Source organism: Leptonotus elevatus, chromosome 17 (genome assembly GCF_054856555.1).
Source record: "Leptonotus elevatus isolate MCC_2025b chromosome 17, RoL_Lele_1.0, whole genome shotgun sequence".
NCBI classification, from domain to species: Eukaryota; Metazoa; Chordata; class Actinopteri; order Syngnathiformes; family Syngnathidae; genus Leptonotus; species Leptonotus elevatus.
Window position 1 is genome coordinate 5740334 of NC_141255.1, and position 25177 is coordinate 5765510.

General features: G+C 44.0%; 1 protein-coding gene across 7 annotated transcripts in view; it reads left to right on the forward strand.

Moving 5' to 3' along the window:
• Nucleotides 1-23654, forward strand: part of nrxn2b (neurexin 2b) — a 273390-nt gene extending 249736 nt beyond the window's left edge. For 5 of the 7 annotated variants that reach the window (XM_086058190.1, XM_086058189.1, XM_086058192.1 and 2 more), the window contains 5 exons: nt 810-981; nt 6691-6780; nt 14092-14414; nt 16214-16292; nt 21395-23654. In XM_086058190.1, the coding sequence (XP_085914316.1) occupies nt 810-981; nt 6691-6780; nt 14092-14414; nt 16214-16292; nt 21395-22272 (1542 nt within the window). In that variant the 3' untranslated portion in view covers nt 22273-23654. The remainder of the gene's footprint in view (nt 1-809; nt 982-6690; nt 6781-14091; nt 14415-16213; nt 16293-21394) is intronic. The other 2 variants (XM_086058195.1, XM_086058194.1) reach the window with 2 other exon arrangements.
• The last annotated feature ends 1523 nt before the right edge of the window (nt 23655-25177 follow it).

Genomic DNA, 25177 nt, shown 5'->3' on the forward strand with positions numbered 1-25177 from the left:
GCTCGAGACCTAGTAAGACCAAGACTTTTCGAGGTCAGGTCCGAGATAAGACCAAGACTTTTTGAGGTCGAGACAGAGATGAGACAAAGATTGTGTATATACGAAAGAACCATCCCAAAAAAACTGAACATAATGACCAGTATCTTTTTTTTCCCCCATTATGTTTGCAACAAAAAACAAATTATGCTTTGTATTTTTTTTTAAATAGTACAATGAAACAAATCTCAAATCTAGGGGCCGTGGCACTCCAGGCAACACCTGCAAGGCAGCGCAGCGTCTGTCATTATAAATCCCAAATATGCCCTGTCTGAGACTGAGACAAGACAGAGTAAAAATACCTTCAATATTTCGAGAAACGGCAGATACCTTAAAACAGTGAAGGGCAAACTCGGAGTCCTGCAGGCTTTGAATGTTTCCCTGCTCCAACGCAGCAGATTCCAATCAACAGGTTCGTTATCAGGCTTATGCAGAGCTTGCTGATGAGCTGATCATATATCAGCTGTTTTGGAGAAGGGAAACATCCAAAACCCGCAGGACTCCGGCCCTTGAGGACCGAGTATGCTAACCCCTGCACTAGAAAGTAGTCAAGACCAGTCTCGAGACCAAGGCCGATTTCAAGAACGACAACACTAGCTGATATACTCACTAGTCTTAAGAAAGACACACACAGGTGTTAGTTAATCATTTTTGGACCATTTTAGTGAGATTGTATAATTTCCCATGGCATTGGCAATCACCGGTTTAGGTTGACAATTGTTGTTGGTTCTTTCTCCTTCTCAACATTTTCCCCTGTCCTTCTCTATCCGCAGGAGAGAGGAAGGATCGGCGTGATCTTCAACGTGGGAACGGACGACATCTCCATTGAGGAGAGTGCGGTGATGGTGAGCGACGGCAAGTACCACGTGGTGCGCTTCACGCGCAGTGGTGGTAACGCCACGCTACAGGTGGACAACCAGCCAGTCATTGAGCGCTTCCCCTCAGGTAGGGACATAACCCATCATGCGGGGACCTTATAAAAGATTACACATGAAGAGAATTGTTTTACTTTGTAAGAAACACAATGGAGAGAGAAATGGTGGAGCTTAATTTAATAGTTCACCCCCTTAGACTCCGACAAATGAGATGACAGATTATTCTTCAAAGCCTTTTATTGTTATTCTCTCCTCGTTACATTTCTGAACTGACCAGGAGAAATCAGTTGATTATGCTGCTGAGATGTGCTCGTGAGATGTTCGTATCCAGGTCATGCTTGCATCATCACTTTAAAGAGAAGCAAGCAGCCCTCCTGAGGCAAGCACTATCCCATTTTTGGCTGATGCTATATTGCTCTGTAGTTAGCTCCTGGCTCTCTTGAAATTCAGAGCTGAACCTAGATCGGCGACACGTGCAAGTGCCCACTATTTGGTGCACCTGGAGAGGTATACAGAGGAAGTGCACTTGATGCTTTTAGAGCACGTTGGTTCCGAAAGATAAAAGCAGATCATTTCACATCCATGATGAGTCACTACGAGCAGCGCTATTTTATTTAGGCCTCACTTGCAAGGCTATTTTGGGTGCATGCCGCATTTCTCTCACAATTGTGTTTACCTCTGCTTGCGTGCTTGTTCAAAGGAAGACATTGTGTGCTCCCGTCTTCTTCACCTGTAAGGTGGGCGGGATCCTGCTAGTATCCTGTCAATAATCGAATTAATCAAATCCAAAACAGGAGGGGAAGGTCACTCAGCAGTTCACTGTATGGAAACATTTGGCGTTATGATCAACCTTATTGTTCAAGTGACCTGGATATTTTGACCACCATGTATCAGATTCTGGCTCTATGTAAGGAATTAGCCCTACTTTTCATAATGCAGTGCAATTAGTAATGTAGATTTAGAGTTATGATGCATTGATGTGAAATTCTCCATCACACCAGCAATCCTGTATTTTTAGCCTTTGTTTTGACATTGACAAAAGTGTGGAGACTCGCTCATCCATCAGTGTTGAGAGGCCCGACAGAAGACGGAGACAGCTCACTCTTCTCGGTTGTTTTTACTAATGGAATCTATAGCCTGCCACAAAAAAATATCAGCGGATGGCTAAAAGGCCTGTTAGCATTGGCGAGAGAGCGTCATGTTGGGGTGGCGTGGCTCTGTAGTAAAGTGGTCGTCTCCCAACCCAGTGGTTGTGGGTTAGATCTCTGGCTCGTTACCTTGTCCAAGTGTCCTTGAGCAAGTTTTTTTTGGTTTTGTTGTCAAATTCCACTCTCTGTGTTCCTCTGCTGATCAAAAATTGTGCTTTTAGTTGTTTGTTGGTTGGCAAGGTGAGTCTTTTGCCCGCATAAGGAGGCCGGAGCCTGCCTGAAGCTTTTGGAAGATGCAAGGAAACAAATAGAAAAAGGAGGATTGGAAGGGACGGGGTGCTTCTCTCATTCACACTCCAATCTATTTTCAGGCTGTTGCTTGAGAAACAGCATTCAGGGAGCAAACACCTCACACCGGGGGCTGAGGTGCGATGGGGCGGAGGAAGACGAGCGACGGATGAAGGCTCATCTCCCTCGCCAAAACAGGGAAATGCGTGGCGACGGGGAGCGAATGAAACAAGTTCCTGTGACCCACATCAGATCATTTGATTCTCTAAGTGGAACAAAACATTCAAAGTCGACACTTTTGGGAACACATGCATGACTATTTGATTTCCTCCATCTTTATCAGAGTCATTTTTGGTCCTTGTGGAACGCCTGAATCAAAATGTCCGTGTTGCCAGATTGAGTGAAAGATGCCGCCACGAGGAATGACTGTTCCCATCAATCTAAACAAAAGTTGTGGTGAATTTGCCGTCCCTCTGGGCTCTTCTGACCTGCTGAAGGCTCCCGCAATGGGATGCCGAGGGAGTCGTGAGCCCAGCCGAATGCGTTGTGCTCTCAGGAAGTCACTTTTGGGATCCTTTTCCTTTCGTAGACCACATTCTAAGAGTTGTACAAGCTCCCAGAGGGAATAAGGTACACCTGTTATCCTTCACAAGACAGACGCTGACACTGTCTTTTTTTCCCCTGCCACTCACTGTAACCTGCACTTTAATCAAAAATATTTTGAAGATTGCTCAGAGGCCATGATTTGGAGCAACAGAAAGGAGGATGACAGCCAACGTAGCCGCTACACGTCAAGCACTTTTAAGGGCATAGCCACACATCTCCTGATGGCCCCCACGACTTGATGTGTGTCAACATTTATCTGTGGCAAAGTGTGTGTGTGTGTGGCCAGAAAGCGGAGAAAAAGTGTCACAAGGAGCAGCTGGCCAGTTAATCCAGTGTGTCAGGTGTCATTGGTGGCTCCTTCACCACCTGTTTTTCTTTTTTAACTTCCTGCAAACCCAAAGTGACAGAAGCAGAGTCTTGGTGTCACCCCTCCCTCTACACAATCTTTACTTCTTCATTTCCATGCTAAAATTTGCAGTTTGCAGCTTTGTGGAGAAGTTGGTAATCTTCTAATCATTTGGAAGTTTTTGTTATATGCACTCTCCCATTCTCTGATGTTTTTTTTTTCCATTATGTCCATTGACTTTATAAGGGGAGGTGCAGGCAACCCTGGGGACATACTTCCTGTAAAAGCACTACTCAGTGCAGATTAAATGGTAAAAACAACAGGGTGATGCTGCAGGGACACAGTATGGACCCAAAGTACTAGGATGAAAAATATGGAGCTGGTTGCTTCCGCTCTGTTTTTTGGTCCGTTCAACAGATCCTTGCACAACAAATTCAAGCAAGCATTTCTTTATGGGTCACTGGGGAAAAAGCTTTCCCACAAAATGTCTTCAAGGGACTAATCCAAATATCTGATGAGTTCATTAAGCGGTATCTTGGTGTGAACCCTCTCCAACCATGCATGGAATAGAACATTAAAAAGATAGTGTGTGTATTTTGGGCAAAGGGTCAGAATTCAGAAGGTTATTTATTTGGTTTTCTCGCAACTTGTTCTGATGGTCTCTTACACACTTGAAAGATTTATCCAATTACAGGCCTGTGGCCCATGGATGATGGAGACACAGAGACTGGAAGGTGGCGTTGAGGACGGGGAGGGAGCGCGACGGACTGGGAAACGATAGCTTTGGGTCAAATGAGACGAGTCGCAAGGGTGCCACCGCAGGAGGGCGAGATTAAAGGTGGCAAGGATCCCGTTGAAGAAACGAAAAATCAAACTTGCCGCAGGCTTTAGAGCAGCGGCACGGATGAAAGATGAGCATGTCGTTAAAAAGACGTGTGCGTTGAAGGCATGCACCGGCGGAGCCGGAATGGGCGCAGTGTTTACACTGTACAAAACAGCGCCTTGCCTGGAACCTTTTCATCCATTTTGAGCCCTGAAAGCCAAATTTCCTGTGCTTCAGAATCATTTAGTTTGTTTGCACGATTTGACTTCTTCATGCAGAGACGTGAAGCGCCGGAGCCTCTGCTCTATTCCTGTAGTGGAGGATGAAAGCAATCCATCTAAAGTTACCAAAATCATGAATGCAAGGAGGCCGGCCTGACAAGGAGAGAGGCTGCTGTGACAGCCAGGGAGAGAGCCGGATGGCTGCCGGCCAATCGTCTACAATGTAATCTCCGCCCTTCTTGATGGATTTCCGATGTGGGTGTCCTGCACAAGGACACCTGGCTGCCTGCAGAGCGACATGATATACAGCTGGCTCCTTGGAGAGCCTCAGCACACCCGTGGATGTGCACTGGGATCTTTTTTAGGGGGTGCATAAAGGCTGAAATCATTGTTAGGATATGGAATGAGGAGGAAGTTTGCTTTACTACGATTCTCAATTCTTCGTTGAATCATTGTCATTTTTGTTTTTTTGATACCTTCTATAGTGGTGGCATTTCATTGGGGAAATGATTTGAACTATCAAGGCTCCACTGGATTTTCTCTACAGTTAGCTGTTAGAGCGCCACCTGTCGCTTTGGCAAGATCAAATCCATTTTCCTGATCCCAGAAAAGCAATTTTTGCCTTGTGGAAAAGTCTCTTTCCTGTCCTCCACCTTGCTTTGTGCCTCCCATAGGTGCCAGTCAATCAGCATGCCCTTGCCCTGCCCCCCAGCATCCGCATCTGGGATATGGGCCCAGCATGGCTCCCATCACGGCGGTAAATCCTGCTATTGCTCCGGGCGACCAGCATAAGGGAGATTGGGTGGGGGGCTGGCGGTTGAGTTTCTGTTCTGGCTCCTAAAACGGATATGACAGCCAACTTGTGGTGGCTAGATCTCAAAAATTCCGTAAACACATGCACCTATTCCTAACCCTGGCTTAGGTGATGATTCATGACTCATCCTGAGATCAAAACACACTCATCACCATAAGAAAAGACTAAAAGGACAGATTATTTGGCGAGGACAAGGACACAATTGAAATAGAAAAGATCCCCAGAAGAAGGCAACGTGGATTTCGAAAAGTGCAATTTAGCTGGGAAGAGGACGATTCTCGGACTTAAGCCTCTGTGAAGAAATACATCCGCACTGTTCAATGTTGTGAACTGATAAGGGAGATTTTAGTATCCTGAAGAGACAAGTTCCTAATTGCAACTGTTCAACAAAACTGAGGTCTGACTTTTTTCGATATTTGTCAGAAACCAACAGGAGGCGCAATTAATTCATGCCCAATTAGTTTGCTGCCCAAATGGGAACTGGAAGTGACCATTATATGTCATCAGGACACAGCAACACACTGCAACGATTTTCAGGGGTCCAAATCACTTTCTGTGTCTTCTGCCATTTGTGCGCCTCCACCTTTCTTCCAACATCAATCCATCCGAGCTTCATTCTTCTCTGCTTCTCTTTCTCAATATGTGTGAGCTCAGGCGGGCTTCCTGTTGGATTGTGCTGGCGGAGATAGAGAGCCCCCTGGGGAGCAGAAGCGGGTAGTGCAGAATGGTGAAGCAGCCTACTTTGGATCACTGCGGCAGCGCAGCAGTTTTCAGTGGAAGATAGGATACACTCAGTGCGTATGTAATAAGAAAACTGGTCTGATATGGCGAATTGGAGGTTGAAATGTAGAATGTGAGCATTGGAAGGGTTTGATTTGCATTTGCACAATTCTTAATTATTTACAGCAACGCCCACCTCTGACCCGGTCGCCGCATACGTGAGTGGACTGTCGAAGAAGTTTGCACTTTAGGAGAGAAACTTGTTTGAGAGATGCTAATTGTCGTGCGCTCTCGGTTAATTTCTAAAACGGGGGAGAGTGACCGCAAGATGTTGAACTAACAAAATGTCTTCCTTGAAACAACCATGAAAGATGTTTTATTGCTGAATGTGAACTGTTTAATTTGCAGTTTTATTCACTGAGTGCAATTATCCTGCTATACTAATGATTGCTTGGCTTTATTTACGTGACTGCAAATGCATTTAAGTGTACTAAATGTGGGACAGGTTTAATACTGTGTGGGGGCACTTCTATAAATGCAATCTGTCTAAATCATTTATAAAACTGTCTTAGGTCTTCGTGAGTTAAAAGCATATAAATACATGGTAACTAGAGTGTTATTAACCAAGCAAACAAAGCAGCCCCAAAACCTCAAGCTCTTGATGTCCTAACTAAAACCTTTAACGCACATAACTTTTATGCTAAACATTTGCCATGTTGCCCTTCTAACCTCTAACCTTTTAACTTCCAGATTTTCTTTGTCTTATTATGATTATTTGTAACCTCTCCTAATTTTTCTCCAAATTTCTTAAAGGGAACTTTGATAATGAGCGCCTGGCTATTGCTAGACAAAGAATCCCATACCGCCTCGGTCGGGTAGTTGACGAGTGGCTACTCGACAAAGGTAATAAAATCACTTTAACTCCACTAATGATCTACCGCTAACCGCTGCTCTGGAAGAGATGCAGATCCATGTGACCTGGAGCTCCGCCCCCTCCCATACTCATATCTAACCAATGAGTCAAGTTTTTAAAGTCTTCCAAAGTGATGCAATCGGGATTTTTCAAGTTTCTCTGTTAGCGCCCAGGTGAGCAAATCCTTAAACTTGGACTGCATCTCTTCAGAGAACTAACCCCCAAATAACCTGACATAACCCCACCTCCCCCTTACAAAAAAAAACTTTTTGTGTTATTCCTGTGTCTTTTGTTGGATGAATGTGACTATCAATATATTAGCGGGGGAAAATGACACGAGAAAGTCACTAAAAGTTAAAGGGACTGTCCAAAGTGATGCTCGTTTAACCCTTTGAGTGCTGAACATCCCGCCTGCCCACCACCACAATGAAGGTGCTCGAACCAGAATCATAAGCTTTGTGCGTCGAACAAACAAGATGAAGGCCCGCATGTTTATTTCACAGAAACAAAAGCGGTTCTTTGTCGCCCCGCGTCACCTCCGCTCTGACTGCTTCCGACACAAATCCCAATCAGAGGTGGCCCGGGAGATGAAAGTCGAGCGAAACAGCGGATCAATAAGAGATGAGTCGCCCACTTCCCGAATGATTTGTGCGTGCCACCAAATGTGCATGCATTATTCCCTTTCATCTTCAGAGGATGCGTTGGGATTACGTGAGGACTAAATGAATCATCGCCCCCCTTATTTAGCATGACATGCATATTGGTAGAGGTGTTCGCTTATTTGTGAACTTGATTGTATACGATCGCGGAAGTAAGGGGGCGGGGGATACGTCCGAGCTCAAAGGGTTATTAAAGTCTCGAGCAGAATCTAACCACCTAACACACTAACTAACCACTGAGGGCTTCCCCAATGACAAGTTGGAACAATTTGACACCATTGCCCTGAAAGCCCTCAGTTTTAACCTTATTATAAATTCTTATAAACCTCATTGGACGAGCGACAGCGATTGCTCGAGAAAAAGCTAACAAAGTTCTAACTGACTCTAAAGATGAACACCTTCAAGTGGAGATGCGCTTCTCTTTAATCATCCTCTCGTGCGAAGACTCAGAGGGTTAAAACAAAGCAGCTCCGAATTCGACGGTGGCTTTTCAACTCCTGTCCCTTTAACATTTATTGTTTTCACCACTGAGAAAATGGAGCATGTTTTGTGTATCATTGTTTGGATTATTTTGAATGATGCTGGTAAAGAGCTTGGATCATTCCCAAATGGTCCAGGTTTTGGTACCACCTGGCTTTGTTGTCATTATATCAGTGCCTCAACCTTTTGACCCGGGTGCCCAAAACCATTAGCCACACATTAGAAAAAAGACCCAATCCCGCTCGGCCCACTGAACAGCGACCCGAGTCGCGCATCTTCCCAATCTCATCCCTGTCGAGCCTGATCCAGATCGCAGTGAGCATCTCCTTCCTATTCCCTGCCAGCTGACTAAATCCAAAGCGGCAGCCATTGCGGGGAAGTAATGAAGGGAACAAATCAGAGCCTCCAAAGTTCCGTCTGAAACTTTCAGTCCTCTCTTCTTTGCATCTCTCTAGCGCGGTGACGGATCAGTCATCCTCATCTGCCCTCTACATTTCCTCCTCAGATCCTCTAAGACAATCGCGGCTCCGCTCCCGGTATCGTTTCCCCTGAGTAGAAAATTACAATAATAGCAAATAATTGGCATTCTTTTAGGAATTGCGTGTATATGAAAGCCAAATGAAAGCAAGTGCGGTAAGCAGCGTCGAGATAACATAGAAGTGCTTTGAGATGATGCCATGACATCATTTGTTTGGGGCGGGGAAAAAACACCTGATACAGTGAAAACCTAAAATAAATCAAAAGCAGACAAAATTACTTGGTTTTTGCAAATAGGTCAGACAACAGAGTAAAAATAGTGACTGGCAGTATGTCAGTATCTGCCCAGAGGGAATTTCAGGCACAGATTTTATACCTGCCCTCATGTAAATGGGCTGGAAGAATAAACATAGTAAGAAGACAGCCCAGAAAACAGCATGGGAGGAAACAGCATGGCAGCATTTTGGTAGAACATCGAGAAGGGTCTCGCGTCTTCCTTCCAATTGTTGAGTGTTGGGGGCCAAAGAATACAAGTTACACTAACGTTTTCCATTACAATCGCCATTCTTTTTACGTTCAAAGTCCATTTCTTGAACTAACCAGCATTGTCTCTTCTATGACGCTCTCCCGACAGCATTGGCGTCCGGTAGACGTCGGGATGTGTAGATCTAATAAGATTACATCGGATTCAATTGTTCCTCTCCCGGGGGACTTTATGCCGATTGGTCATCTCATCCGCAGCACCCTCGGTTCCCTTCGGGGACCGGGCGCCACCTCGCAGGGGCTTTCAGTCTTAACTTCATGCTGTGTTTAGCCACTTGTCTCCGTTGTCAGACACAATTTATCCACGGTGCTCGACCACGAAATCCGCCCCACTTTTGTGGAGTTAAAAAAAAAACACACACTCTTAATTACCAGAGTGTTGCGCTTTGGGAATAACTTGGGAACACTTCGTAATGGGTTGTGTCAGAACTCCACCCCGCCTCCGTTGTACTCTCTTCTGACTGACTTTTTCGTCTAAGGAGGAAGTTCACATTTGTTTATATGGAACCCTTCAGGCTGCAGCGTTACTAGTAAACACAAAGTCATTAAGTATGGGGCCAACTTTCAAGAGTGAAAATCTCCTTGCTGTTATATGGTAAGGAAGGAGGAAGTGACGCGCAAGACCAACCATTTAGAGCATCATTCCCTCGCTCCAATCTCCCACAAATAATCCCTCATGCCGGATCGTGGAGGGTTAAAGTATCGAGCGTACATCCGCAGCCGCTATTCGACATCCTCGGAAAAAGCTATCCATGCATTAGCAAAGCGAGTCAGCCCCCTTGGCCTGGCACACTAATTCCTCTTATCTGAGATTGAGCATTATTATCTGATGCAGCTCTTGTATTCTGCACCCGTGTACCAAATATTGTGGCCGGCTGAATGTAAAAATCCTTCACAATATATGCCTGTGTGGTCTGCTTCAACACAAAGCAATCCTGCCATTTCCCCAAGGTTAAGTATGTCATTATTCCGACACGCTTCGGAGGCTGCATTCGGGATTTGAGACATAAAGAGGGAAAGCAGGACTTTCCGTTTACAATGTTCTCCCTCATCCGTCCTGTCACCCTTTTCGTCTGAAAGAAGTCGTCATTTCCTTGATATACGCTTGGCTTCAGGTACGGGACGTTAGTTTGTCCTCTATTTGGGTTAGTGTTGCACGGGATACCTGTAGCAGTACCGTCCCAAGATGTTTTGGCGTCAAAAACACGCATGGCCGCCTGTCTACCGATATGCGGAAAACGCCTTAAGTAAACGGCACGCCTCTTTCAGCTTGTCTGCGAGACGGCGCAGGAAGATGGCTTCACGCACTGAACACTGAAGCGCTGCTGGCCGTCCACTCCTCGTTGAGAAGTATGACGCGCAAAGTGTCATATGGCCGACAGCCACATTAAGCCAACCGACATGACGCTTTGTAACAAGAGCAAATGTTTTTCGCGGAAAAGCAGAAGAAAAAGCAACAATCACTCCTGCTGTGGGCTCAAGGTGTGTTCAATAAACAGGCACACAGTAGGAAATCACAGGTATGCATAGAAAAAGCCCCGACAGAGCGACAGGTTGTGACGCATTTTTGGACACTTCCCTTAAAAAATAAGCCGAGTGTGAATTATTTCCTTCCCAGTTTGTAGTACTTGATTACGCATTCGACTAATTGGGATCGTAATGGAGAAGAGCAAAAACATGCACGCACACTCGAGCAACGTTACATCGAGTCATGGGAGTGCCACTGTATTACCAATATTTAAAACGGATGACATCAAATGCAGTCAAATACAGAACTTCAAGAATATGGCATGCAATGTGAAAGCACAAATAGTATATACATAAATATACAGTATACAGTATTTACATAAATTAACATGTATACATCTTAATATTTTTGAATAAATAAATACATAATTATAAGTTATTTTGTCAGTTTTAATTTTGCTGATGTTTTAGATTTTTGTCGAGGTACCGTTTCAGTATCGAGGTATTTTATGCAGGTATAGTACCGAAGTCAAAATTTTGGTATTGTGACAAAGCTAATTTGGGTTGGATATATATGTACGGGTTTTACATTTCGATTTATCGACAGGAACGATGTCCTCATTGGAGTCTTTGGTGAGCTGGAGTCTACCATACTGCCCTGCCATAATATTAGTTCTCAGTCTGATGCGGTGCAGCAAACTCAAACATATAGCAAACGTAATATCTCTGACGAGTCATTCAAAAATGACAATTATCTTTGTAAAGATTTTTTAGGACACCATTTCGAATAGCCTTTGGTGGCTCATAGCACCAGGCCGACCGTCACTGCAGTTAATTAAAGCTTTGTGCACAGCAATGGATGTCCGCTATAATGAGAGCCTTGGCTGCCTGCTGCCCTCGCCTGGCGAAGATTTGGGAGGGAGGGACGGAGGGAGGGAGGAGTAGCCCGAAACCCATCAAACTGCTCCTTGTTAGCGCGCGACACGCACACATGTACACACAAAGGTAAAGGTGTAAATAAACATTGCGTTGCAAAGAGCAGATATCACACCCGAAAAGGTCATCTCATTGGCATTTTTCATCCACTATTAACCGCACGCCGTCGAGCCATTTCTGTCCAGAGCTGCTCGAAAATGCACCAGCCGAACCACAAATTGGCTCGTAATGCTCTGGTTTCACTTTTGACTTGACCCACAAAAGGATCGCTTCATCGGAGCCTCAATCAAAACAAACACTTTCCAGAATCATCAAGCGCGTTCCATGACATGTGAGTAAGTAGGTCACCCCCAAAGAGACTGGGGCCCTATTCAAAAACAAAAAACAAACAAAAGAGAGCTACTTTATATGCGACGATGTATACTCACCTTTAACTGAATTATAATAATTAAGCTCTTTGCAATATTAATTACCGGACTTTGGCTCGCAGTGTAATCGAACATGTGATACACAAAGCTGGCTCTTTTTGAGAGCAACTTCAACGAAACGGAGCAAACGCCACCCTCTGGGTGCCGTCCACTTGAGAGTATTGGGGACCACTTGGGCCTGATTGCATGAAATGAAAGACCCTACAGGCTGTCCTCTTAACGAGGACCCTGCACAAAAATGGTCCTCTCTCCTGTAATGTTTGTGTTTCCTTCTTAAAACTCATTCTCTCCCAGCCATTTTCACTGAAGCAACCCCCTTTGCTCCCGGCTGTTTTACTGATCTTGCCAGGTCCACCGAATATTCAGTTCTATTGCTATAAAAACACATATTTTTTTCGTTTTGCAGCAATTAGCTTTAAAATAAATAAATAATTTAAAATAAATAAATAAAAAGTTTCATCATTATTCACAAACCTGTTGTTGCAACATGGACCTGGTTGATCTCTTATACTCTGCTGCCACCTGCTGGCCGTTTTTTTGTAGAAACTACTATTGCTTTAAGTGACCTCTTCATGTCAGAAGCTGTATCAAAGCCTCTAGCATAAAAAAAATCATAAGAACGTAGAAATGTTTTTTGAGTGAAGGATAAAGTATTTAAAAAACGTATTTATACATTTTTGGGTTTGGATGAGTTAAAGAGGAAGTCAGCGTTAATTATTTTTTGACAATAATATGTTATAAGTGACCTCACTAATCTGAACATAACATTCTGATTAATATTACATTTGTGTAATATGAGTTATGCAGTAAAATCTAGCCTTTTTTATCTATCTCGCTGGGCGGCCATTTTGCCATTTGCTGTCGACTGAAGATGACATCAATGTTGCTCAGGGCTCAAGCAACGACCAATCACACTTCACCTGTTTTTTTTAAGCTGAGCTATATGATTGATTGTTACCAGAGACCCGAGCAACTGTGATGTCATTTTCACTCGACAGCAAGTGTCAAAATGGCCGCCTTTTGATCTTGATAAAAACTGCTGGTTTTGCTGTTTAACTCATGTTCCACCAATGCAATAATTAACCAAAATACTGTATTTAAACTAGTGGGGGCTGCATAGAGCATATTTGTCAAGGATTTTTTGGGGGGCTGATGTTTAACTATATGGAAATTTTTTCTAAGACTCCTATCAGAAAATTCTGCTTTTCCATAGAATCAAGATTGTACAGCGTCATCGACTTTTCCGTTCTTTTTATTGCCCCCGTGTAGCCGAAGAGGGTCAATATTGAGTGGAGTGCCCTCTGTTCTCATTCCGAACTCACGTGGACGTCTTGTTCCTGGTGTTGCTGTGTGTGCGTCCGCTTCCCACGCCACCGGAAGGCAATATTGCAACTGTGTTTAGACGATTAATTAGTCTTTATTAAACGCTAATGTTCGCCGTCTGCACGGGGTGTAAAATGACGGCGGCACTCGCTCCCAAAGCTTCTCTCATTTCAGCAGTCTGCATCATCTATAAATATTACAGCCTCCCATCGGTATTGGATGCGTTTTGCTCTTCCCTTGCACGGATTGATTTCATGAGAAAGCGCAATGGCTCGTCGTCTATAATTATCTCGTCAAGGCTGTTTTTTAACCCACCTTGATTATGCCTCATCTCCCTCCGACGAGCTCTATATTATTGGCATTCTAGGGAGAATGTGACAGAATCCTGCGATTGGCCTCACCTCTTCCTGGTGTCACATTAGTGCTAGTGACGGTTAAGCATTCAGGCTCCTTCCCTCTTCATCCATCCATCCATCCCGATTAAGGGTAATGAGCAAGCCCTGCTGAATTAAACATCACCTACAACCGGCCTGACCATTTTTTTCCCCTGTGGCAAAAGTGCTTTATCATTGTGCAGCTCCGTTGTATTGGAGGTCAATAACACCGAGCCGGAGTTGTTGTAATATATTCCAGCTGCGGTCTGATGAGATCCATTCCCTTGCGTAAATTCAAGTAAGGTCGACACCCTAATCAAAGTCGACTGTCCACCCAAAAAACACCATACAGTGGCCCTTAAGTGTTATCAGCAAAGCCCCCGGTTTATTTGGACAGAACCTTCACCAAGCAGTTCAATTCAGCTGTTATTTTGATTAACACAAAGTATGCTGCTTGGTGGAAGAGTTTTGATGTCTTTGCTGGAGTGTGTGTTTGCCACTTTGGGTGTTTGTGACATTTGTGCTCTCCTTTCTCGACACTTTCTCTCCTCTCTCTCTTCTTCATGTCCATCCCCCCACTTTCACTCCCTTTCCTCCTGCTCGCATCCTCTCAGGTCGACAGCTGACCATCTTTAACAGCCAAGCGTTCATCAAAATCGGCGGCGGCGAGAAAGGCCGCCACTTCCAGGGCCAGATCTCGGGCCTGTACTACAACGGCCTGCAGGTGCTCAAACTGGCCGCCGAGGGCGAAACCAACGTGCAGACGCAGGGAAGCCTGCGGTTGGTGGGCGACGTGCCCTCGGTGCTCGCCACCGACACCACCTCCACCACGCCGCTGGCTGACATGTCCACCACCATCATGGAGACCACCACCACCATGGCCACCACCACCACCCGCAAACAGCGCTCGCCCACTATCAGGGACAGTGTCACGCAGGTGGGTCATCGTGGGAGGCATTTTGGATTGACTTGGCCAAACCCAAACCAATATTTGCCATAGGAAATAATGTAAATCCAATTAATCTGTTCCAGGCTCCCGGAAATATTAACAATATGTCATTTATAGAGTAGCTACCACACTTTGATTTGGCCTTGTGTGTTAGTATCGTTAGTGGCTGTTGTCATAAATGCGCATGGAAAGGTCTACAATACATGTAAACCAGGGATAGACCGATTATCGCCTGGGCTGATTATCGGCGCTGGTATTCAGCATTTTGACAAATATTGGCATCGGCCATTTTGAATAATCATATGCCCGATAATAGATCCATTTAAAAAAAAGTGTTAACTCAAGGGAACTATTTAAATTTCCAGAGATCTTGCTGGCCCTGCACCTTCTGTTTTTGTTTGAAATTATTAGTTATTAGTTATAAAATTATGATATTTTTAAATTGTGGAAAAATGTATTTACTGTAAAAACAATAGGGAGCTATTAAGTTTTGCCCCTGGGAGATTCCTGAACTTTTTGTTAATTTTTTAAAACAAAAATGTCTATTGACTAAGACTTTTTCTTTTTCTATTCTCAGAATATTGTGTTCTATTGCTATAAAAATATGGAACCTAAAAAGAAAGATTAGAGTCTCTTCTTTTGACAAAAAAAAAAGTATATTCTTATTTGTTTCCGTTTTGCAGCAATTAGCATTAAAATATAGCTAAGTTTCATCATTACTCACAAATCTGTTTAGAACTGTTGGTAAATTAGCTTTTTTCAACATGGCCCTCTTTTGCTCTGCTTCCACCTGCTGGCTGTTTTTGTAACTACCATTTCTTCAGCCGTTCTCTGCAGTTGAGAGGCTGCATCATAGCCTTCTGTATGCTCTAGCATAAAAAAAAACGGATACATACGTCTTGAGACACTTAAAACATTTAAAATAGAACGTATTTATGCGTTTTGGGGGAGGAAAATAGTTTTTAAAAAATTCAAAGAAACTTAAGAGCTGGAGTTTGTAAATTTTGATGCCATTATTTTCCCTTTTAGAAAATGAATATCGGCTCCAAATAGCGGTTATCGGCGTCCTTGACTACTAATACTAACAGTCTATCTGTATCAGTTGCTGATGCATTTTAGGTTGGCTAAGGAACAGAAAGTATCTCACGGCACAGCACAGGTGGGCCCCATAGGTTGATATTGCTGCGTGTTCAAATTCCTGTTCTGACTTTATCGCTGATGCAGCACGGGCTGCTAAAGAAAGCGTGAGCGTATTCAGGGCCAACCCAAATTTTAATTCCTCCACGAGCTCTGAGCGGCTTTCCACCCTGATAGCTTTGATCACAGGTGAATAATACGCTCTTGACACTTTGAATGAAAATTAGAGATGTATGACCTGGATATGCTATCAGAACCTTGGACAACTAAGATCCTGGTCTAAATAACTGCCACAAGAGCTTTCTGAAGCAAACTTGACTCCTTTCGGCCTCATTTGTGGCAAAAGCCAGAAACACAGGAAACACAATTCCAATGCAAGATGTTTTAAGGGGACTGCATGGGGCCTTTGAAAGTGCTTTTTGACAAGGCTTTTGTTATGCAGCCAGCAAGACGCCAAAAGCTGGAAAAAGGAAAACAGGTTTTAAAGAAAGAGTCAAGGATATTTATTGCTCACTTGTAAGAAGTGCACAATGATTTATTGTGGGCTTGAGTTTAAAAAAAAAAAATGCCATCCTGGGAGTCGTTTTGATGGAATACAAACATTTCAATGGGCAAGCATTTTTCTTTTCTTTATGTTTGTGTATTTGCAGAATGCGGATGAAATTTTGGTAGCTTCCGCCGAGTGTCCGAGCGATGACGAAGATTTGGAGGAGTGCGAGCCTGGAAACGGTGAGTCGACTCGGTGGGGGGTTGTGATGCTCGTTCTACCAAGTGAGGTTGTACGTCTTGGGGATTCTTATACACGACTGCGCTACTCTCGTTATGCAGCTGGGACTGGCCAGATGTGGACCCAAGGTAGCCCATCGGTTCCGGTGACTTTTCAAAAGTCATGTCTGGTTTAACTAATTAACTCATTCACTGTCATTGACGGCTATAAACGTCCCAAAAAAAATTTGACCTATTTCTACATTTTTCCCCCCACTTTTGTTAACAAGAGTATGAAAACCTAGGGGAAAAAATATTGTACATTTAGAACAGGTATAAAATTTGTGATTAATCGTGAGTTAACTAGTGAAGTCATGCGATTAATGACAATTTAAAAAATTAATCGCCTGACTAGATGATTGTTAAAAATTTGGGGCGTCAGGCGATTAAAATTTTTAATCGCATGACTTCAATAGTTAACTTAATGATTAATCACAAATGTTATATCTGTTCTAAATGTACAATAAAAAAATATAGGTTTTCATACTCTTGTAAACAAAAGTGAAAAAAAAATTAAACTAATAGAAATTGTTCAAATTAATTTTTGACGTTAATAGCCGTCAACGGCAGTGAATGAATTAAAAAAATAAGAAAGAAAATATTATAAAAAATTCGGGGCGTCAGGCGATTAAAGTTTTAATTGTAATTAATCGCATGACTTCAATAGTTAACTTCACGATTAATCACAAATTCTATATCTGTTCTAAATGTACAATTAAAAAAAAAGTATAGGTTTTCATACTCTTGTTAACAAAAGTAGAAAAATGTTAAACTAATAGAAATAGTTTAAATGATTTTTTGACGTTTATAACCGTCAATGGCAGTAAATGAGTTAATTTCAGTTTCCTGTTGCGGTTCATAAAGGATCACACCGCTCCCTTATTTTAGTCACCTTCCCAACTTTTGACAGTCGAAATGCAAAGAAGTCCATAATCTGTGCTGCGCCTTTCCAAATAAAGACGAGCATACTCACCATGCACCTCGTCCCACCTAAACATTGTTTCTACATCTTGCCCTTGGAGATGCATATATAGAGGGTAAAAGGGATCTGGGAAGCTCAAAGTGTAACATGCTCCGTAGGTGGCTGAGACAGAAATAGAGACTCGATTCTCTCCTTATCGAAGGCAGGAATGATTTTTTTTTTCTTCGTTTGGAGGTGGATGCTACGCCCGGGCTTAATCTCCCGTGGAGAAGCTCAACTAACTCTCTGATATGCCCACACAGGTGCTTGCACACGGTGATTGGCAGACAGGCTGCTCCTTTACGCGGAAAGACACCCCTGCATGTCTCTCTCTTTCAAGATCCCTTTTGTGGGTGTTTGGAAGTTTTAATGGCGAAATACCAAACCTGCTCACTATCGCACCCTCCAGACACTAAAACCGGCGCCAGCCAGGCAAAAGCCAAAGGAGTCCGATCGGCTCTACTGAGATTGAAAGTCATGAATGTATCTTATAGTACGTTGCGTCCACATGACGTATATCTGCATTGGAATTTACCGTGAATAATTTAGCCACAGCTCAACATTTTCGCAGTCCACAGAAGCCGAAAGAAAGGCACTACCGAAGAGGAAGAGAGAAAAAAAAGCTCAGTGGATGCTAATAAGTTGAAGCAGCTGATGCAGAGGAGGAGGAGAAGCAGAAAAAGCGCTACGTTGCCAAGCACTAAGCGTCAGACAGGCGAGACCGAGATGGAAATTCCCGCCTTCCCCGGCAGGTTAATTCAACTTTGACTTTGTTGGGCAGCTGTAATTACATCAGCCAATTAAACCTTGACTGGGATCCTCCAGTAATGTTACTGAGTATGTGTGTGTGGGGGGCACGTGAGTGCATAAGGAAATCAAGCCAGAGGTGGCAAATCCAGGTCCAGAATATGAAAACCCTTCTTAAATTACTAAATTTACTGAAAATATACATTGAAAATGTTAAAACATTAGACAGCAAACTTTAAAAACATTTAGCGTATGGAAGTTTAAAAATAACATGATTTAAAAATGTTTAACTCATTTACTGCCATTGACGGTTATAAACGTAAAAAAAAAAAGCTTTTTAACTAGTTCTATTGGTTTAACTTTTTTTTCTACTTTTGTTAACAAGTATGGAAACCTAGACTTTTTTATTGTACATTTAGAACAGATTAATCGTTGAGTTAACTATTGAAGTCATGCGATTAAATACGATTTAAAAAATGTATCGCCTGACGCCCCTAATTTTTAATAATCATCTAGTTAGGCGATTACAATTTTGAATTGTAATTAATCGTATGTCTTCACTAGTTAACTCACGATTAATCACAAATTTTATATCTGTTCTGAATGTACAATAAAAAAAAATTGGGGGTTTTCATACTCTTGTTAACAAAAGTGGGGACATTTTTTTTTTTAACTAATAGAAATAGTTCAAATACATTTTTGACGTTTTTTGCTGTCAATGGCAGTGAATGAGTTAAAAGAACTTAATCAAAGGTATGCGAAAAAGCAAAGTTTTGAACCTAGTTTTAAAAGTATTTACACTCAGGGCTGACTTCACTTATTCCATTTGTGTGCAGCAGAACAGCTATATGCAGCTTCACCATGTTTAGTTCAAACTCCGGGTTCCACTATTTGGCCCAAGTCTGTCACCCAACCCCTGGGAGTTGGATTAAACCCAGGTTAAGAACCAATGCTCTAATATCTGCTAATATATTCCATCTGTGGTCTGATGAGACCCATTCCCGGTCGAGCAGAAGGCCAAACTGTGGCATCATTTTTACTTTACCTGGATTTGCCATTTTAATCTCCACAGTCTCTACTTCGGGATGACCTCATCTCGATTATCTCCGAGGCACTTGTAAGTCTCAGCATGACGGGAAGAGAAGAGCTTTGAGGAGCTCCTCAATAAAACGGCCCACCGTCATCCCGCCGCATTTGTAAACATCTCATGAAGAGCGCCATCGCGCCGACGATATGAAGCCGGCCGTGTAGCCTCTGCGTATTTTTTCCATCTGCAGCCAATCACAGCCGAATTACCGAGCGCCTCGCACTCCCGACAACCTTTTCGCTGTAAATATTTGAAACGGCCGCCAGCGGCCCCGATGTGACGGGCGGGCTAACGATGTTTGTCAGGAGGACGACACGGCCGCATCAGCGCCCATCTGCCCCGCGCTCCGTTCCGAGTAAACAGAAGCACGGGTGACTCATCGCCGTGCGCGCTGGAGATAAAGAAAAATGTTTCATCATGCGGGCTTAACGCGCGGCTCCACCGCGGTCCAATCACGGGAGTCAAGCCCAATCAATCAGCCTGAATATCCCGCAGTCTCTCCTGTTTTATCGCTTATGTGCCCGCGTTAGACAGAGACAATCGCACGTTATTATTCCTGATGAACCACGTAGAACGTCCGCCGTCGGGTTTCCTGGCCTGTCCGAGGTGCATAACGAAGGGACGAGGGCACGAACCGCCCTCGGGCGCAGTCGTTTTGGGTCACGGGGGGGGGGAGATGGGAAGGGGGGGCTTTGAGTTTGCTCTCAGTGTGTTTGAGGGAGAAGTCGCCATTTCGCCCGCTTGAGCTCATTCCAAAGCGAAGCAGCAGGATCAAAATGGCCGAGCGACTGCGCCGCCTCGTTCGGGGAACGCGGCTGACTTTGACAAGTCAGTTGGCGCCACTCGGAGAAAAAAAAACAAAAACAAAAAGAAGGAAAAAAGTCTTAACTAATCCAGCCGACTTTTACTTTGTGCTGCTCGTCTTTTTGTTCCTCCGAGGTGATCGTCTGTCCTCTCAGGCGTCAAGGTGAAACGCAGCCCGCAAACACACAAGAGCAAAAGGAACGCAAACGGGCGAAATGAACGTCATTGCCATGGAAACGATCTTTTACCGCAAGTGAAAAGTATGAGGGAAGAATATGCTTGAAGTTTGTTTCTTTCCCAGCTCTCACATGTCTCTTCTCTTCAAGGCCTTGGGGAGGGGAAGGGGGGGGGGGGGGGTTGTGTGCTGACATTTCTGTGGCTGTGAATGCATCAACTCTGATAATTTATGATTTGAAAAATGTTTGTTTTCGGGCGGGGGCTGAGCTGACCCGAGGCGGGCGTCCCGTCCCCTTCTCCCTTCTGAGCGGCCCCCGATTCACCCCAAGTAAAAACCAAGCCGTGAAATCGTGATTTGATGCTTTTTCTTCTTCTGATCATGTGTTGCTATGAACTTGAACAACCCCCCCCCCCCCACCACCACCCTTCCCATGACCCGCCCCCACCCCAACACTCCCTCCAAAATGTGCTGTTCTCATGTTGACTTCTGTTCTAACCGCACTTGCTTTACTTGCGCTTTAATGGTCATTCAACGGAGAGCTAAAGTCTAATGACGTAACCGTGGCTTAACAAGAAATTGGATGATTAAGAAATTGTTATTTAGTGAATGCTAATTAGGAATGTCATTGACCTGTTTTACGTGTGCTTTTGGGAGGGAAGAGTGGGGCTGTGTTTGCACGTTATTGATTAGTTTGAAGCCTCCCATATCTCTAAATTAAGCTAATTATAGACGAGCCACACACGCAAGCCCTTAAGGCCGAACTATAGCGATTTTTTTTTTTCACGAGGGACGCTGAAGGTAAAAGTGGAGGTAAAGAAGGGAGGGGGGATGTTGATCACTATCCAAGAACAATCTTACACAGCTTTCTTTTTGTAATTTTTTTTTTCATGCAAAAATCATGCGGCCAATTTGTTGATGTAAGTGACCTGAACCTCGTGGTTTTGCTATCTTTCTCAACCAATCACAGCAGACACATCAGAGTGCTAGGTCAGCCTCATTTCTAGTTTAGCATTTGATATTGTTCAGTGTAATTTGTAGTCTGCTTTTTAAACTTGTATGACTGACATAGCATGTAGCGTTAGCCAGGTTTAGGATAGACCATGTTGTAGCGACTTCTTGTAGCTTGTCTCAGTCAGTCAACTCATGAGCTAGCTTAGACTTAATGAGTAGAACTAACATCATGTGAAGTTGTAGTGCTGTACTAATACTGCTTCTGTTTTCATGGCGTGTTCAAGTTGCGTCTCGACTTCTGACCCGTTGCATCCTCCGCTCTCTCTTTCTTGTCCTAGGAGGTGACATAGTCTTGCCCATTATAACGGTGGACTCGATAGACCCCCTCTCCATGGCCACCCGCTACCCAGTAATCCCTCCACCCCCCACCACTTATCGCCCCTTCCTCACCTTACTCGAAACCACCAAAGAGTCCTTCCCCTTGCCCAACATGCGCCCCCCCTGCCCCATGGACCAGGAGGGCTGCGAGGAAAACGTGGAGGTGTCCGCGTACGGCTCGGGCGAGATGACCGAGTCGGATGACGAGGACTATTATAAAAACTCGCCCTTGGTCACCGACAGGACCGTCCTGCCGCCTCCCCCGGGAGCGGAGGGCCAAAACCCCCGAGACCGCCATTTCTCGCGCCTCCCTTACGACCACCGCCCGCCCGCCTCCTCCACCCCCACGGCCGACCCCGATCAGCTCAGCCCCCGCGTCAAGGGGGCGGCCGGCGGCAGCGGCAACAACATCCCGGCCGGGAAAATGAACACTCGGGATCAGGTGCTGCTGCCGCCGGCCCAGCCCTCGTCCGACCCGGGCCACCGTAGACCGTCGGGAATAACCTACCCTCCCGATTTCCCCCACGTTCCCGCTCCAGACCCCACGTCCCCCGAGAGAGGTCTACCGGGCGCAGTGGAGGTGCAGCAGTCGAGCAGCACCACGGGGATGGTGGTGGGCATCGTGGCGGCCGCCGCCCTCTGCATCCTCATCCTGCTCTACGCCATGTACAAGTACCGCAACCGAGACGAGGGCTCCTACCAGGTGGACCAGAGCCGCAACTACATCAGCAACTCGGCCACGCAGAGCAACGGCACGCTGGTGAAGGAGAAGCCGCCGAGCACCGCCAAGACGGCGCCAAAGAACAAGAAGAACAAAGACAAAGAGTACTACGTTTGAGGGAGCGCCGGCCACGACACGCGGAGGCCGCTCGCGTTTGGGAGAGAGAGAGAGAACGAGAGAGGCGGGAAATGCCACATCACGACCATCTTAATCGACGGCAGAGCTCAGTCACCTCTCGACGTTTCCTGTGCCAACAACCGATTGGGTTCAGTTACTTCTCCAGTGCTGTATAGAAACACCATCAGTATCCTCGATATCAGTATCCAGTGCCACATCCTCGCCATCTCTCTCCTCTCTCTCGCTCGCCCTCCTGCCATGTCTACGGCGCTCAGCAGATGGCGCCAACCCGAACTCTGCCGTGTTTCAAGCATGTAGTATTCATCGAGGACAAAGAAATAAACTTTTTCTTTACGTGGAGTTGTGAGATTTAAAAAAAAAAAAAAAACTAAAACATAGTAGCAATTCACGTGCGATGCCGCCGCGGAAGATTTCAGACTCGGATGGCCAAAATTCCCCTCGGACGTCTGTGTCGTGTTTCTGGCACCCCCTGGTGGGTCAGCGGAGAAACTGTCTCTACAGCAACCATCAAAGCGGGGGGGAGGGGAAAGCTCGCCAACCAGTCGACCTCTGCTCTCTACGGACAGACACGGAGAGTTGGCCGAGAAAAGTGTAGCTTTGACTCTGTTGACGTCCGAACCATTTCACCGCCTGAAATCCGCAGAGGCTGCCCGGTCAGGAACCCGCGCGGCGGTCACTCTCTTGGTTTTGAGAAAGGACAGAATGGGAATTCTGCGGCGGAGAGCGAGCCTCGAAGGACCTCTCCGGAGCCTGAACGGACTGAAGAGCAGCCTTTGCGGTTCTTTGTCAGCTCCCTGGAAGACGGGAGTTATCAAGTACTCTAGTGTTCCAATTTTCTCAGCTCTATTAAAAGAAGACAAATGTACCAAGATAAGAAAAAAAAAGCCGAAAAAAGTTTGTGAAATGTCTAAATATTTGCCATCACAAAGAGAAATGTGTTCCCTCCTTGACGATCGTTCCTGTTTGCTAAAAGAGAAAAAAAAATGAGGAAAAACTTTTTTTCTTGTTTTGGGTTTGCCTTTGGTAAATTTGGGGTATGTACTTGTTCATCATGCTTAGTCAAATCTATTTTTTTGGGGTACTGCGATTTGTTTCTTTTCTCCGTGTGTGGCAGATTGTATGTCCCTTTATCCACCCTACTGTTTTCTAATGATTGCTTTTCTATCTCTTTGTGTCTGCGTACTGACAGACCTGCGCCATCGTTCCGCTGCCACTTTTTTTTTTTCGTACTCCCTGCCTCACCCCATACTCCCCCCGATATCTCCCCGTTCTTTCTAAATGTTATTGTAAAGTGTTCCAGTGAGATGACTCTAAATATGTGTACATTAACAGAGGGAATACACTTGGTTATATACTTCTTACTTCCTGTGTGGTGCACTTTTTTTCCCCCTCCATTCAATGCAATATAAACACAATAGTTTGCTATCAAGGTAGGTTGTAATAACGAGGTTCTATTTTTACTGGGGCTGACAGTGAGTGAGTTAAGGGTCATTTTTTTCTAACTTTAAAGAATCGAACTGATTGCAATTTACAGGTCTAATAATAAGGCATATGCAGAAGAAGAGGCGTAAAAAAGAGGCTTGACGAGCGGGACGCAAGGCTGGGAGCCGTGGCTGGAAGCGTGACGGGAACAATATGTGGCTGGCTGGCAGAATGTAAAATAACGCCCGTGAATAGTCAAATTGTTGGTGTGTCGTTTTCAAAGCAGAAGACAAACGAGTGCTGCGAGCAGAGAGGAGAGAGGGTTTGCGTCTAGGTCATCCCTCTACTATTTTGGCCTAGTTACCATGGCAACCACCATCCTCGTCCTCATGAGAATGTTTTGGGTGAATGCAAAAACAGACGCAGTATTGTCCACACCCCAAAAGATGAAGAGCTGCCTAAGCCCTGTGCAAAGCTATTCGATGCAAACAGGGCCAGCAGATAACTCGCACTCCACAGCATATTATTATTAAACGATACATGGAAAACAATGATACCAAAAAAATAATAAGCACATCAGTGTTAACTGATTCACGGCCATTGACGGCTATAGACGTCAAAAATTGATTTGAACTATTTGTATTAGTTTAACATTTTTTTCTACTTTTGATAACAGGAGTATGAAAACCTAGAAAAAAATGATTGTAAATTTAGAACAGATAGAACATTTGTGATTAATCGTAAGTTAACTAGTGAACTCATGCAATTACGAAAAAAAAATTAATCGCCTGACGCCCCTAATTTTTAATAAGCTTTTCTTCGTTTTTTTAAAGAAATTTTAATTATTTAAAAAAAATAATAATAACCTTTTCTTAAAAAAAATATATATATATATTATTTTTAACATTTAAAATTAACATTTTTAATAATCGTTTCTTTTTTTCTTCTTTTTTAAAAAAAAAAAAAATATTAAAAATGTTTAAAAAATAATTAAAATTTCTTTTAAGAAACGAAGAAAAGATTATTAAAAATTAGGGGCGTGAGGCGATTAAATTTCTCATTAAATTTCACGCCCCTAATTTTTAATAATCTTTTCTTCGTTTTTTTTTAAGTAATTTCAATTATTTTGTAAACATTTTTTATATTTTCTTTTTTTTTTTTTAAAGAAAAGATTATTACAAATGGGCGTCAGACGATTACAATTTTTAATCATAATTAATCGCATGACTTCACTAGGTAACTCACAATTAATCACAAATGTTATATTTGTTCTGAATGCACAATAAAAGCTTGGCTGAATTACTCATTTAGAACCAGTAGTAGCTTCAATGCAATTTAAGTAGGTAATACACCAAGTCAGCATGACTTCGTGACAACATGATACTGAGATAATCAAAAGTCTTCAATAGATGCCTTTAAGTCTTTAAGTGTAAAAGGCTTGCTTGGCCATCATTCGCGTCTG